Source organism: Rissa tridactyla, chromosome 5 (assembly GCF_028500815.1).
Source record: "Rissa tridactyla isolate bRisTri1 chromosome 5, bRisTri1.patW.cur.20221130, whole genome shotgun sequence".
NCBI classification, from domain to species: domain Eukaryota; kingdom Metazoa; phylum Chordata; class Aves; order Charadriiformes; family Laridae; genus Rissa; species Rissa tridactyla.
The window spans coordinates 25,107,540-25,122,530 of record NC_071470.1 but is presented as its reverse complement, the minus strand read 5'-3'; the positions used below and the strand labels follow the sequence as shown (position 1 = coordinate 25,122,530).

At 38.1% G+C, this 14,991-nt stretch overlaps 1 protein-coding gene across 3 annotated transcripts in view; it reads left to right on the top strand.

The window, feature by feature from the left end:
- Nucleotides 1-14,991, top strand: part of LOC128910498 (complement C1q tumor necrosis factor-related protein 7) — a 129,245-nt gene that overhangs the window by 99,902 nt on the left and 14,352 nt on the right. For all 3 annotated transcript variants that reach the window (XM_054203803.1, XM_054203804.1, XM_054203802.1), the window contains 8 exons: nt 1,388-1,480; nt 5,461-5,552; nt 7,321-7,488; nt 9,017-9,122; nt 10,534-10,643; nt 10,758-10,854; nt 12,091-12,189; nt 14,810-14,986. In XM_054203803.1, the coding sequence (XP_054059778.1) occupies nt 1,388-1,480; nt 5,461-5,552; nt 7,321-7,488; nt 9,017-9,122; nt 10,534-10,643; nt 10,758-10,854; nt 12,091-12,189; nt 14,810-14,986 (942 nt within the window). The remainder of the gene's footprint in view (nt 1-1,387; nt 1,481-5,460; nt 5,553-7,320; nt 7,489-9,016; nt 9,123-10,533; nt 10,644-10,757; nt 10,855-12,090; nt 12,190-14,809; nt 14,987-14,991) is intronic.

Here is a 14,991-nt window from a genome sequence, read left to right as displayed (position 1 = left end):
TCGGTAGCTGAGTATTTGCTTTATCAGAAGTTTATGATCTCTTCCTGTTTCTTCTGAAAGTTTATTTAATGCCAAGAGTATAGCAAGAGTTAACAAGTACTAATTACTGATTTGTGGTACTTAAATCATATTGCAGTAAAAAGACTTCTGAAGGGAGCAATGTATATGCATGTACCAGTTAGACATTCAGCTCCCATTGTCAGACTTCTTTCTGGCTCAGAAGAGCTATTCTTATTTTGTTGCTAATCTGAAGTCATTCAACAATAATTATTGTGCACTGGGAAAGTTAGATAAGGATTTATTGTGGAAATAAGGAAGAACTGTGTTTCCAGAATGCCCTTCCCAGACCCTTTATCTCAGGAAAAATTTAGGTTTTCTTAAGTAATAACAGTAGCAAAATGTCCTGAAGAATAATTTTACTGAGTAGCTTTTACATGATAATGAGCTGTGGTTTTAAAGCCAACCTGATTTGCAGACTGCCATTAAGCTGCAGATCCTAGGAGACCCCCTGGATGTGTAGACTCTGTGTTTTGCTTGGACTCTAGACTTTTCTTAATTTATGAGAGACACTTCCCTAAACTTATTGCATCTGTCAGTACAGTTTTCATTGTAGTCCACCAGAATAGTAACCACAACCCAGAGGAATATTCTATCAATATACATCTTCCCAAGAAGCAAGTGCTTCTCATAAATATTTTTCTTGTGGTGGTAACCAGTAATCATTTCAGCCCCTTGGTTAGGCTACAGGCTCTTTTATCAAACCTCAGGCAAAGCAAAACCTTCGCACTCTGGCTGCTTAAAGAGCTTTCATTTTCTCACAATGTACAAACAAGGATTTTTATTGTGCTATTAAATCTCTTTATTTCTTGAATATAACTTAAAAATAGCTCAATAATTGTTTCTCAACAAAGTCTCCCACGCGTAGAGTTTCTTCCAGTTTTAGACACTATGAAAACTAGTTATGTATATTAAAACACAGTTCAGATTTCAGGTTGTCTTCCATGAATATTGCGTCACTTCTGTTTGTAAAAGATTCTCCCTATTGCAGCTGCAGGAAAATAAGACATTTCCAGTTCAAATGGAATTTCAGTTTACAGCAGCAGGTCAAAGTTCAGCTTTAAAAGAAGAGAGGGAAATCTTCAAGTTATTCATAGTAATTTAAACCACATGAATCTTGTAACTTAATGGAATTCTTGTCTCTATTCATGGAAGTTTAGCAATGCTATTGCTGTATACATTAGCATTAAAAATAGCTTTATAAACCTCTGACATCTGTTTTGGTTTACTGTGATCCATATATTAATATTAACGAAATATTTACCATTTCTCTTGTATATAATAAAGCACTGAATATATATTGAATCACAACTCTAGTAAATGTCTTTAGGACTATGAGAAGAGACTGCAAGAAAAGGATGTGATTGACAGCAAAAATTACCTAGATTCACACAGAGCAGTTGTTGCCAACTATCTACAGAAGGTAAGCTGCAATAAATATGGATCCACCATATTTCTCCAGGCCGTACGTTGCTTCTATACTTGGATGTTTTATTGCTTAAAACCTGATTCATCTCTAAACATGACCCATAAACATCTTCAAAATTCTGATTTAGGCCTGAAACTGGTCTAATTGAACAAGCAGACGTTTCTGAATGACTCATTTAATCTTATTGAAAAAGTTGCAGTGTACAAAATGACCAGCCATTCTGGACTTTTCTAGTAGTTCTGTAAATTCTTTTTTTTGCTCCAGTGTCCCAGAGATTTGTACTGTTGTTTCCCAGGTATTTGCTGATTTCCTTTCCCTCACTATTTTCCTTCTTGTAAGCGGTGATGCTAAGAACTGAATTGTCTCCATGAAAGGGGCCCTAACAGCTGTTAAAAATCATTTAATGTAATACACAGTGTCTTGTCCTGCAGCCTAAGGTAAAGGGCATATCTTCCATCACATTACCTTCATTGTGGTATTAGAGTAACATCTTCTCCCCGTTTTCTTGATTTAATTTATTTTTCTAGTCTGTTCATTCTGTTAGGATGGTGTTCTCTTTAAACCTTAGGGAAAAAAAATATAGGAAAACATTGGCCGTAAAATCAAGAGAAGTGTGCAATTTCAGGCTACTTTGGCAAAATAGCAAGCGCAAAACATGGCGACCAGTACTGGAAATACCAAAAAGTGTATCAAATCCTAGCCAGCCCGCAAAACGTGTAATACGATGTTAAGGTTGATTTGATGTAGGACAAAACAAATTGTCTGTTAGGAAGAATGTTTTGTAGAAGAATCATAGAAAATGAAGAGTGTTTAGATCTTCCAGGCGAGTGCTAAAGCCCAGATTCAGTATGATAATACAAAAAAATCATTTTTAACAAACTTGTCGTGTCTGTGTCAGCCCCGTATGTTTTGCATGGTATTTAAGTGTGTACTCAAACATATGGTTTGTGCAGCGCACTGAATAATAGTATAGTAGTACAGAGTAACATACATTATGGTACCTTTATCTGTCACTCTTTTAGATTAAATACAAGTAGCCTTTTTTAAAATAATATTTGGACATTTTACACTTTCATAAAATCATCAGATGTGCTTGAAAATTAGATTGCTCACATCAGAACTGAAATTCAGTTCACTCTGAAATGTGATCTTTATATGCCTGTCACTTCAGCACACAGATATAATAACTAAAATAAAAACTTTTTAAAATAACAAAGGGAGATGTATCACAGAAAATTGGGTTTTATTGCTGTTCTGCTACTGATCTTGTAAGAGCACAGTATATAAAGGCTTTACGCATGTTATGGGTACGAAAAAAGGGCAAAGGCAATATTCTGTCAGTCTGCTTCTGCATGATTCACGGAATCACAGAATTTTTCAGAGTTGGAAGGGACCTCTAGGGATCATCTAGTCCAACTCCCCTGCTAAAGCAGCATTGCCTAGAGCACATCACTCAGCACTGCATCCAGGTGGGTCTTGAAAGTCTCCAGAGAAGGGGACTCCACAACCTCCCTGGGCAGCCTGTTCCAGTGCTCTGTCACCCTCACCGTAAAGAAGTTTTTTCTCATATGTTCTTCCTATGTTCCAGCTTGTGCCTGTTACCCCTCGTCCTGTTACTGGGAACCACTGAAAAGAGTCTGGCTCCATCCTCCTTAAACCCACCCTTTAGATACTTGTAAACATTAATAAGGTCTCCCCTCAGCCTTCTCTTCTCCAGGCTAAAGAGTCCCAGCTCTCTCAGCCTTTCCTCATAAGGGAGATGCTCCAGTCCCTCAATCATTTTTGTTGCCCTACGCTGGACTCTCTCCAGTAGTTCCATGTCTCTCTTGAACTGGGGAGCCCAGAACTGGACACAGTATTCCAGTTGTGGCCTCACTAGTGCAGAGTAGAGGGGGAGAATGACCTCCCTTGACCTGCTGGCCACACTCCCTATGCAGCCCAGAATTCTGTTGGCCTTCTTGGTGACAAGGGCACATTGCTTGCTCATGGGTAATTTACTGTCTGCCAAGACCCCCAGATCCTTTTCTTCAGAGCTGCTTTCCAGCAGGTCCACCCCTAACCTATACTGGTGCCTGACATTCTTCCTCCTCAGGTGCAGGACCCTACACTTGTCCTTGTTGAACCTCGTTAGGTTCTCCTCTGCCCAGCTCTCCAGCCTGTCTAGGTCATGCTGGATGGCAGCACGGCCCTCTGGGGTGTCAGCCACCCCACACAGTTTGGTATTATCAGCGAACTTGCTGAGAATACACTCTGTCCCCTTGTCCAGGTCATTGATGAATACGTTAAACAATACTGGTCCAAGTACTGACCCCTGGGGGACACCACTGGTTACAGGCCTCCAACTTGACCCTGCTCCATTGATCACAACCCTCTGAGTCCTGTCACACAGCCAGCTCTCAATCCACCTCACTGTCCCCTCGTCTCGTCCACACTTCCTCAGTTTCCTAAGGAGGATGTTATAAGAGACAGTGTCAAAAGCCTTGCTGAAGTCAAGGTAGATGACATCTGCTGCTCTGCCCTCATCTAGCCAACCAGTTATAACATCAGAGATGGGTCAAACATGATTTACCCTTGGTAAATCCATGTTGACCACTTCCAAAAACTTCCTGCTCTTGAACGTGCTTGGATACGACATCCAGAATGAGTCACTCCGTTACCTTTCCAGGAACAGAGGTGAGACTAACCGGTCTGTAGTTCCCTGGGTCCTCCTTCCTGCCCTTTTTGAAGACTGGAGTGATATTGGCCTTCCTCCACTCCTCAGGCACCTCTCCTGTTCTCCATGACCTTTCAAAGATGATGGAGAGTGGCCAAGCAATAACATCTGCCAGCTGTCTCAGCACTTGTGGGCGCATCTCCTCAGGGCCCATGGACTTATGGATGTCCAGTTTGGCCAAGTGGTCTCTAACCTGATCTTCCTCTACTGGGGAAAACTCTTCCTCTCTCCAGACCTTCCCCCTTGCCCCCAGGGTATGGGATTCATGAGGGACAGCTTTAGCAGTGAAGACTGAAGCAAAGGTGGCATTCAGTAGCTCTGCCTTCTCTGTGTCTTCCGCCACTAGGGCGCCCATCATCTCATTCGTTAGTGGGCCTACATTTTCCCTAGTCTTCCTTTTTCTATTGATATACTGAAAGAACCTCTTCTTGTTATCTTTAACTGTGGTGGCCGAGTTCTGCTTGAGCTTTGGCCCTTCTAATTTTTGCCCTGCATAGCTTCACTACATCTTGGTATTTTTCATAAGTAGCCAACCCTCTTTTCCAAAGATCATAAACTTTCTTTTTTTTCCCTGAGGTCCAGCCAAAGCTCTCTATTTAGCCAGGCTGGTCTTCTTCCCTGTCTGCTTGCTTTTTGGGACTTGGGCATGGCCTTCTCCTGAGCTTTTAAGAGTTCCTCCTTGAAGTAAGAGGTTGTTTGGAGAAGAGGGAATGCTTTCATCTCTGTCCTTCAGTCTGTGACCTCAGCATAGAAATGAAAGGAACTAAGGATTTTAAACATTTATTTGAAATCATAGTATTTTCAATATAGGCTTCATCGATTGTTCTGCAGTCCAAAGTGCTGCTTTTATTCCTCATAACTAATATTATATAGATTATTCTACAGCCTTTTCTGCAGCTTCATATAGATGTGGAAAACAGATGCCTGTTAGCGTCATTTGTTGTTGTGATTGCTTCTGATGATGAACTGTAAGCAGATAAGACTTCATTTTGCTGATGGTGTGCTTTCAGATGTTCTTATATGTGGCTAGCCAGTAACTTTCTAGAGAATAACTGTATTTGTAGAATGAGCTTATATTATGTTCTGAAGAAATATCTGGTGGAAAGAAAATTTTTCTTGGACCATGACTCTTTTAGAAGTGGGAAAAAATATAGAATGTGTATTTGGACATTTTGTTTGTGTTTAATGGACAGAATACAAATATTTGCAGTGGGTTTGCGTTATAAATGTACTTTTGTCTCTTCTCCTTCCGCATTCACAGGTTCGAGAATCAGTAATAAACCGTTTCCTCATAGCAAAACACCATTTCCTCCTCTCTGACCTTGTCAATGAAGAGGAGATTCCCAGCTTGGGGTAAGGGAGCTATCTTTATTTGTTATAAATCAAAATAATTAATGTAAAACCATCTCTGATCTTTTTTTGCAAAGTGTGACTAACTAACTGATGCGACTTTGTGTTTCGTATAATATATAAACTTCCCATCGCTGTGTACACTTCTGCCAGTACAGACAGTGTACTGATACACAAAGTACGTAAAAACTTTAAGAAAAAGTCTGGGTTTGGTAGAAGTAATGTGAAGCCGTGTAAGTAAGATTTAGCAGGATATAATGCATCAGGCTATGATTTGATGAGCTGAGCATACCCCTAGCTGGTGCCAGATTGAATGATTTCCAAATATCAGACAAGCATCAGAGGAAGTAACACTACTACTGGTTCTATCGGTGATGCTCACTTTGGTCAGTGCATATGCCCTGCAAATAACGTGCAATAGATTTTTTTTAACAGTCGTTTCCTTTATTTTACTTCTCATATATTCCTGTTTGTTGTTGCTGGATCTTTACTTTCAGAAATGTTACTGAGCTTGGAAATTACTTCTTTTTTTTCTTTTAAGATTATTATTTTTTTATTACTTAAGCACTTTCTTTGAATTTTTGTTCCGAATCCTGTACTTGTTGATCTTGACCTTTATCAGTCATCACAGCAGAGATGACTCTTAATTAGTGTTGGTCATTTAAAATCTGTGTAAGTAGGCAGGTTGTGAAAGATAGTTATCTTTTTCTTTTATGTAGAAGTTCCTTGTGTTCACTATAAATGTGACACCCTTAAAGTACAGACAAAGCTTTTTCAATCAGCAGTATAAATCTAAACAGTTCCATCTGCTGGAGATACAGAGACTTGCTCGCTTACAAAAGAGTTCATCCTGGTTTTTAGTTCGTGTTTTCACATCACAGAATGGAAAAATCCAAACACGACTATAATCAACTTTTTGAGTTGTTTAAAATAAAATGCTTCATTGATATTTTCTTACCATGAATACTACTTCATATTGCTAATTTATATGGTTATTTTTTGCTAATTTGCTATTTGCTAATTTATATGGTTAGTGAATTTAAAATACACCATGATATGTTTAAAGCATCTGCTTAGTGAGATATTTCAGTAACTTGTGGTTTTGTGTTATTTTAACAGCAATTACTGTGATATTTTCTTTATTATGTATAAGGAAATAATGTCATTTGCTATCAATTTTTAAAGTAGATTTTGGAATGTCTGCAGTTAATATCAATGATGTGAAAAAAAACATACATCTGCTTTTTATTCTTTTCTTGTTTTGTTTTTTTTTTTCTTTGGTTCTGCTTTGCCTTGGGTTATAAGTTCTGAGGGTCCAGGGTATGTTGTGGCATATTCATTCTGCTTCCTTTCTATAGCCTATTGTTTGTTGTACATAGCTGTATAATTAGATTTTTTGCCTATTCCATACAGTGGTTGTCATCATGTGCTAGATACCTTGTTTATAGCACTGTAGTTTAGATCTATCTTGAAGTTGTATAATTGTCTTATTTGTACCTTACCTAGTTTTGTGAAAAAAACAAAACAAAACCAAAACCCAAACCCACGTTTTTACACATTTAAGTTTTTATTTGTGAAATACAAGACAGAACTGAATTGTGTAGTACTAAACAATTAAAACTTATTGCTATTTCATAGAGTTTTATATGGCACTAACAGGAGCATATATTTCCTTTTTCTGTTAGTGCATAATTTTGCATGTGTGTCATGGGAACACTAGACTGCTGGATTCTATGCAAAAATGACTAAATATCTGTTTTATGATTATTAGTATTTTGGGACTTAGCCTCTTCAAACTGGCAGAGCCAAAACGACCATTAAAGCCAAGAAGAAAAGAAAGGAAGAAGGTCACAGCACAGAATTTATCCGATGGAGACATAAAACTGTTGGTGAACATCATTAGAGCTTATGATATTCCAGTGAGAAAACCAGTAATGAGGTATGTTTAAATGCATGTTTCCAGTACAGATTCATTTTCTGGTTTCTGCTGGTTTAAGGACAGCTGAAGCAACTAATGTTGAAATTCAGCCATGTGTATTGTTTTGATCCTCATGATAAAAACATATATACGTTTATCTTTTTATTAGTAATGATAAAGAACGGCTGGTTTGTAATTTTAGAATCACAGAATAATAGAGGAGTTTGGGTTGGAAGGGACCTTAAAAGGTCATCTAGTCCAACCTCCCCTGCAATTTTGTAGAATAGTATTATCATTTATCAATAACTGCTAAATTTAAGAAATGTTTTACCAAAAACTGTATTCATCTGCTTGAGGGAAAAACTGCCTGGAAGATAATTTACAGCTTTGACAACATTATAACTCTGGTAATATCAGATGAATTATACCTTAAGCAAGCCTGCTAGTTAGGGCAATTTTAATTCATAATACCAAAAAATAAGTATTTAAAAAATGCAGTGCTTCCTTGTGGGATACTATATTTGCCTCCTGAGTGTAGCTTGTTGGTCTTCTCCTTCATGGACTGTTTGTTTAAGTTAATAGACTGAGCCTAATTTGGCTCTAATTTTAAACGTGACCATTACCTTTAGGCACGTTAAGGCTGTGTCGTGTAGAGATACTGGAGTTGTGAGCAGTCTGGTTCAGTTCTAGCAGCAATGTATTAGTGCAGCGTTCTCTCTCTCTCCGAAAATGAATACACCTTGCATTTCACTCAGAGGTATTTTTAAACCGACCAATTACTGTGCGTATAGAATTTAGCGTCTGCTGGTGGTTTCTCTCTCTATTATAGTAAAAGTTCTGTTGGATTTCTGTAAATAAGTTCATACTGAGAAAAGCAATTCATATTAGAAACATGTTGACAGAAAGGAAAAGATGAAAATTTCAACTTATTATCGGTATTACAAAAATAACTAAAACCCCTCCCAGTCTTTTTGCATTATATGATATCATATTTTGAGCTGCTTTCTCCATGAATATTTATTTTTTTATAATCTCTACTCTGGTGTTATTACAAAAAAAGTTATGTGGAAACACTGTAAAAATAAACATTAACATTTATTTTACTTCACTCATGGGTTGCCAATTGTGTAATATTCATATGGGTTTAATTTTGTCGTAGAGGCCTTGCCTGGATACCATGAAGTCTACACTGTTTATGAATTCTGTGGGGGTTCATCTCCTTCCACTGAGAAACCTGTAGCTTAAGGAGATTGCACAGTGGAGGCAAAAAAAAAAGGGTCTGGGGTTGATAAGCTCTTCAGAAAAGAGAGCCTCCAGGCACAAAGCGCTGTTTTGCAATGAGACTTACAAGAGCTATACACTCACTACCCCTTTCTAGCATTCGTTTCATGTTATTTGATCAAATAAATATCTTTCCAAGGTTGAAGTCATAACATAAAAATATCAGAAGTATTTCCAAAATTCTGTATGGTTAATACAGAATGTGAGGGATTGATATTTTGTAATGTGTTTTCTGTCTTTTCTTGTTGTTGTCTGTTTCCTCTCATAGCAAACTTCAACAACCATCTAAATCTTCAAGGTCCTTTAATGAGATGTTTGCCGCCTCTCCATCAGCTCAGAGCCCAAGTGATAGCCCAGATTGGACATTCAACCAGGTATCTTAAAAACCTAACGTTTTCTTACGTGAAGTTGGGACTATTCCTTTTTTCCATAGATAGTAACATTTACCATCAAAAAGATATCTTATTAGTGAAGCTGGCTTGCCCACTCCTTGATGTCCAACAAGACAGTAAAGCTGCAAAAGGTTCAGAGAAGGGCAATAAGGATGTCAGAAATATGGAATGGCCACTGTACAGTGAACAATGGTAGGGCTTTTCAGCCAGCATGGCAGTAACTGTGAGTAGGGGAGGAGGGATATGATAGAGAGACACAAAATCATGACGAATATAGAGGCTGTAGATAGGGATTGACTGTTTACTGGCTCTTTTGGTCCAAGGGTGAGGGATTGTCAAGTGAGGCTGGTAGGAGTTAGGTTCAAAAGAAACAAAAGGTGGTGATTCTTCATGCGGCAGTTAGTAGCTGCCCAGAGAAGTTGCTTACGTGTAGTGTGGAATAAAGAGGTTTGCTTGCATTGAAAATGGGTTTGCTTGCAAATGGGTATTGGACAAGTACTTGGAAGAGTGATCCATTGGGAATTACTAAAGAGAAAAATCGTTACAGGCTTAAGAAAGTCCCTCTGAAAAAGGTTGAAGCCTGGAAGAGTAATAGGACAAAATATCATCTACGCCTGCTCTGTTCTTACTCTTCTGTATGTGTCTGCTGATGGCCGTTTTCACAGCCTGAATTTTGGGCCCGGTGCGTTCTTAGTCTAAACGAGCACAGTCATTCTTATGGCTGATAATGAAACTATATTTGCTTGCTAACTGAGAACTAAATTCAGCATCCTTCAGAATGAAGATGGAAGTCCTTCAGTGTTTTTTCTTCTTTTTCCTACAGTTTTCATTCAGAATTACTGCTTCTTGAAAAGTAGAAAAGGTTCTGCCGTATGCATTTGAACGCTAATGAAATGCTTCACTAAGGCATTTTTAATCACATTAGGGGTTTGTTGTGTCTAGTTAGGAGTTGCTTATCTGTAATAGGGCGCAGTTTCAGAGACAACCAGGATTTTAGCAGAAGGCTTCTTGGATTACAGATAGGATACAAGGGCACTTTTTTCCACTGGTGTCTGGATCACGTGTTCGATTTCAGTTACCTTCTTTGATTAGACAGCCAGTAGCTTTCCCACTCTCAGATGTGGTTCTGCTGGTGTATATAAATACATCAAGTATTCTGAATACACATAATCTTCTGGAAATGCTAACATACAATATTTTTAAAAGCTTCATAAGTGCTTAGAAACCTGGGAAATGCAATATTCGAGATATCGTAAAGTTTTATCTGGGCTGGACCAGCCTGATCTCCACAAAGTATATGTCTGTTTTTCTAAATACATGAAAATGTGTAATTTAATATGTTCTGTTTACTTTTTATAGATACTGTTTCCTTTGTTTTGATCTGTATTTATAGGTTTTAGTCCGTCCTTTCGTAGAAGTTTCTTTTCAGCGAACAGTCTGTCGGACAACAACAGCAGAGGGTCCAAACCCTAACTGGAATGAGGAACTTGAGCTTCCATTTAGGTGTGGCAAAATGAAATCACTTTATTTCTGACTAATAATAATTTAATTTGAGCATGCAAATTTATTAAAATTTTCCTGTTCGAATCACTATTTTGGTTTATTTAACCTTTTCAGAGCTCCTAATGGTGACTACAGCACTCATAGTCTGCAGTCAGTGAAGGATGAAGTTTTCATTAATGTTTTTGATGAAGTCCTTCATGATGCTGTAGAGGTGAGTTCATAATTGAAGAACAGGGTATATTACAGAATATTATAAGCTTTTTGAAGTTCACAGAATAAGATTTTTCAGTGTAATAGCTTTCACCCTCCTGTGCCTTTTTTTCCTCTTTTTGTCATTCCTTATAGTTTTATATCTAGTCAATACTGTAAGATTGTTAGAGGGAGCAGTCTTTACAGCGTTAATCTTTGTATGAATTAAGCTTGTACTATGTAATCCGCTGCTGGAGTTGCACATGTGTATGTAATCTATTTTAGTGATATTTAAAGAAATTGGAGATATTAAGATTGAGAGGCAATGTATGAATTATAATCTGAATTCTGTTCTTCTTAAATTTAATAAGGATTTTTACTAAATCCCAGATGAATGATCCCAGTTTCTGTATTTTTTTATTAGCTCTCTTTTTATGCTGTGTCTCATCCTGTTTTACAAGCTGTTTGGTGAAAGAAAACATGTTTTGGTTGTATATATTAATTTTTTTGAAAGAGATAAAAATTGCAAGTACTAGTAACAAGAAATTTTTGTAAGCTCTCAGTGTTGGCATATCTCCTTCCCTTGTTGAAACCAGCGAAAACTTTCCCAGTCAGTTCAGCATGCACAAAAATAGCAGCACTCAACATTCTTGAAAACATGAACCAAAAATAAATAATGCACACATTTCACTGAGAACAGAATTCTGTCCTCAAAACTGAAATGGAATTTTATGCAGCAGAAGGAAGCAAGATACAGTCTTGAAACTCAGATGTCACGCTAGCCTTTAAAGATTTTTTTTTTTTAATAACTTGTAGGCTGATCATACTAGATTTGGAAATCCCTGATAGGCAATACACATGGAAACAATGCTTCCATTCCACAGGGTTTAGTTAAATTTTCATACAATTTTGCCTTCAATAAACTTTTTTTAATACTAGTAAAATATTTCATTAGAAGACCACAGCTTAATTTACTTTGAGAAGACTCTTGTGGATTCCTTGTCAGATTTTTGAGATCTCCATCACAGGTTATACAGGGATTGAACCCTGAAGTGCAAGCACATTATATCATGGACCATGACGTTCTTGTATTTGCTTGAAAGGCATGCAGAATAATCATTGCTATACTACTAACTGAACTCGTAGTAAATTATTAAAACAATACTGAATTTTTATTAATGCCTTGATTAAATTATTGGTTGAATTAAAGGAAATGAAGCTGTCTTACAAAGTTTTGTGTTGGGGAACTTCTTAATAGGATGATCGTGAAAGAGGAAGTGGAATCCGCACTCATGTTGAGAGGCACTGGCTGGGATGTGTTAAGATTCCATTTACTACGATATATTTTCAAGGGAGGGTAAGTGTCAATAACTTGGAGTAAATCTCTTAAAATACAAAACCGGAGAGTGGAAAGGGGCTGGTAATGGAATGTCAGATTTACCTCAGTACCTGTTAGTTTATCTTTGTGGAATTGTTTGAAAATGTCTTTGAAACCATTAGTTTTTGCCAAATTTGGTGAGTGTTTCCCAGTAAATTCAATGTTTTGAAGGGAGAAGAGATAGACAAACATAAATCTACACCGACAGTTCAGCCTTGGCTTCCTGCCGTAGTGAGGTTAAAAGTGCACATTCTTTAGATGGTTTTGTCAGTGGCTTTTGAGATTTCTGGTATTGCACAGTCTGGATAGGTGAGCTAGGAATAGGAATATTACCTAGATAGGTGGTGGGAAACTTGACCTAACTCTTCTATTCCCACACTTTTCATGAATCACTAAATTTTCATCTTTGCCTTTCCCAATGCGTTCTTTCCTCCGTTTTTAGAACTTTTCAAGAGAAGCTTTCTTCAAGAGATATCAGTGGTTAGTCATGGGAGTGATAGTAAAACATGCAGTTTTTCATAAGGGAAAGGCATTTTTTGTCCAGCCACCCATCTTGGGCTTAGGTTAAGGAAACCGATTTTTCACATCAATAGTCCTGTCATATTGTAGTCTTGGTGTAGGAATCTTTTTCTGCAGGGCAATTACTTTCATGTGTAGATCAAGTCATCATATCATAAAAGTCTCAATTTCTTACTTCATGAAGATTCTGACATCAGCTGCGTACCTAATGACATATTAATTTGTTCTTTTCTGAGTATATGGGGCACTTCTCAGAACCTTAAAGGCTTTAAGACATACTGTGTGCCTCCTGGCTTCTTTGAGTGCAAGGTAAGTCTGTAGGGGTCTCCTTCAATTTAAGTGCAGTGCTTGGAGTTCAAAGTGTTTTTCTTGGGCTCTGCATTCACAAGGTAAAACAGCAGATAATTGTCATGGGATTCAAGAAAGCATGGGATTCTTTTCATTGCTGAGAAATTTTGGACGGTGTGTGTCTAACCCGTGCTAGTCCACTTGCTTCTGCTAGATTGTTAATAATATGCTATCTTCAACTCGTGAGGTCAATCAATGAATTTAGGTGTTTGAGGGTTGTGGTGCCCTATAGAACGAAGCTTTCATTGGCTTCAAAGAAGGTGTAAGTAGTTAGAAGCCCTAACCTTTTCTTCATGAGTCTTTGGCCACCCTGTGCAGACAATGTCACATGATGTGACCACCATTGTTATAGGTCAACACAACAAGAAAGAAGAAGATCCTTTACTTTTTTTAGGGAAACGTTCCATGTTGAATGCATGAAATTCACCTGAGAAGTGTGTCTGCTCACAGTCCTTAGAGACTTAAGGGGCAGGCATCGACATTTTAACAAACTGCTTGCTAATATGTAGTGAAGGACACAGGCTGTAGTCGGTCTTTGAGGATTACCAGCGCTGATGTCAACCTCTGCTCTTCATACTTGTTGTTGTATCAGTCTTTCTGCTGTAGAACCAGAGTAGCTCCAGGATTCCTGTGAGATGCGCTCCTGACTCGCTTTGAGGAGGTGTTGCAGTTAGTGATTCCCTAAGCACGGTGTAAGTGCCTGCTAGATCTTCCCAGCATTAGAGATTCTTTTCATTTGAACAGGATTTCTTGCTGAATTTGAAAAAACCTGATCATTCCAGATGAAGGTGCATCTAGCAATTAAATTTCAGTAGCAAATTAAGCATTTCTTCATCGCGTTCCACTATACTGCAGCAGAAATTCTGAGTGATTTATTTAGAGTTTTCTCCTCATCAAAACTTAATTTTGTTCTTAAATGTTTGATGGGCCAGACCAGTGAGTCATCTGTTCATCTTCACATCCACTGAAGATGTCCTTCCTGATGTCAGTCACCTGAATTCTGCCCAAATCAGGAGGTTTATCTTCTCGCTTTTCTCTTGAAGCTACGTTCTTCCACTATTGAGACTTGCCCGAGCAAGCGTGGGTCATGCCATCTCTTGTCTGACCTTTCAGAAAGACCTTATCTTCTGTTTGTGGTGGCAGAGGGAGATGGAAAGGGCTGGTGAGTCTATCAGAGCACTCTTCCATGGGGAAGCTGGCTGAATGGGCCCAGTTCCAATTGCACTCGAGAAACATCATTAGCTTCTGTGTGGAAGGTGTCCATCGTTGAGATGCTGAAATATCATTGCCACATCAATCAAACATATGCAAAGGCCTTTTGGCGCGATGCTGCCTTCAGGAGTGTAGTCCTGTAACCTGTATTTTGCCATTTTGTCATTTTCCCAGGTAAATAGTGCCACGTGGAGATTGCTGTTTGAAATAAGAACAGGGAAAAGCTGTCACTCTCTACTTCTCTAAGAACTAGTGTGTATGACTTCCGTTACATTAAATATCAGTGTCCATAATACGCATTAGAGGTTGAAATCCAGTTGTAATTAATACGTTTAACAATGAGATGTCTCACGGCTTCCCCACAGTTAATCAGGATATATGCAATATGCTCTGATTTTATTGTTTTGTAATTCAGAGTAATAAAGGAATAAAATATTTGAATAAAAGTAGCAAATGTGTTTGAGAAGGAAGTTTTGCTTTTGTGCTTCTAATGAGAAGTATTTCTCTCTATATGTTGTAGATTGATGGTACATTTAAGGTGGATACTCCTCCAGTCCTCCTCGGCTACAGCAAAGAAAAGAACCTGGGAATTGAGAGAGGTTATGATTCTGTGCGAAGCCTGAGCGAGGGCGCGTATATAACACTGTTTATTACCATTGAACCCCAGCTCATTCCTGGAGAGTCAGTCAGAGAAAAGGTAAC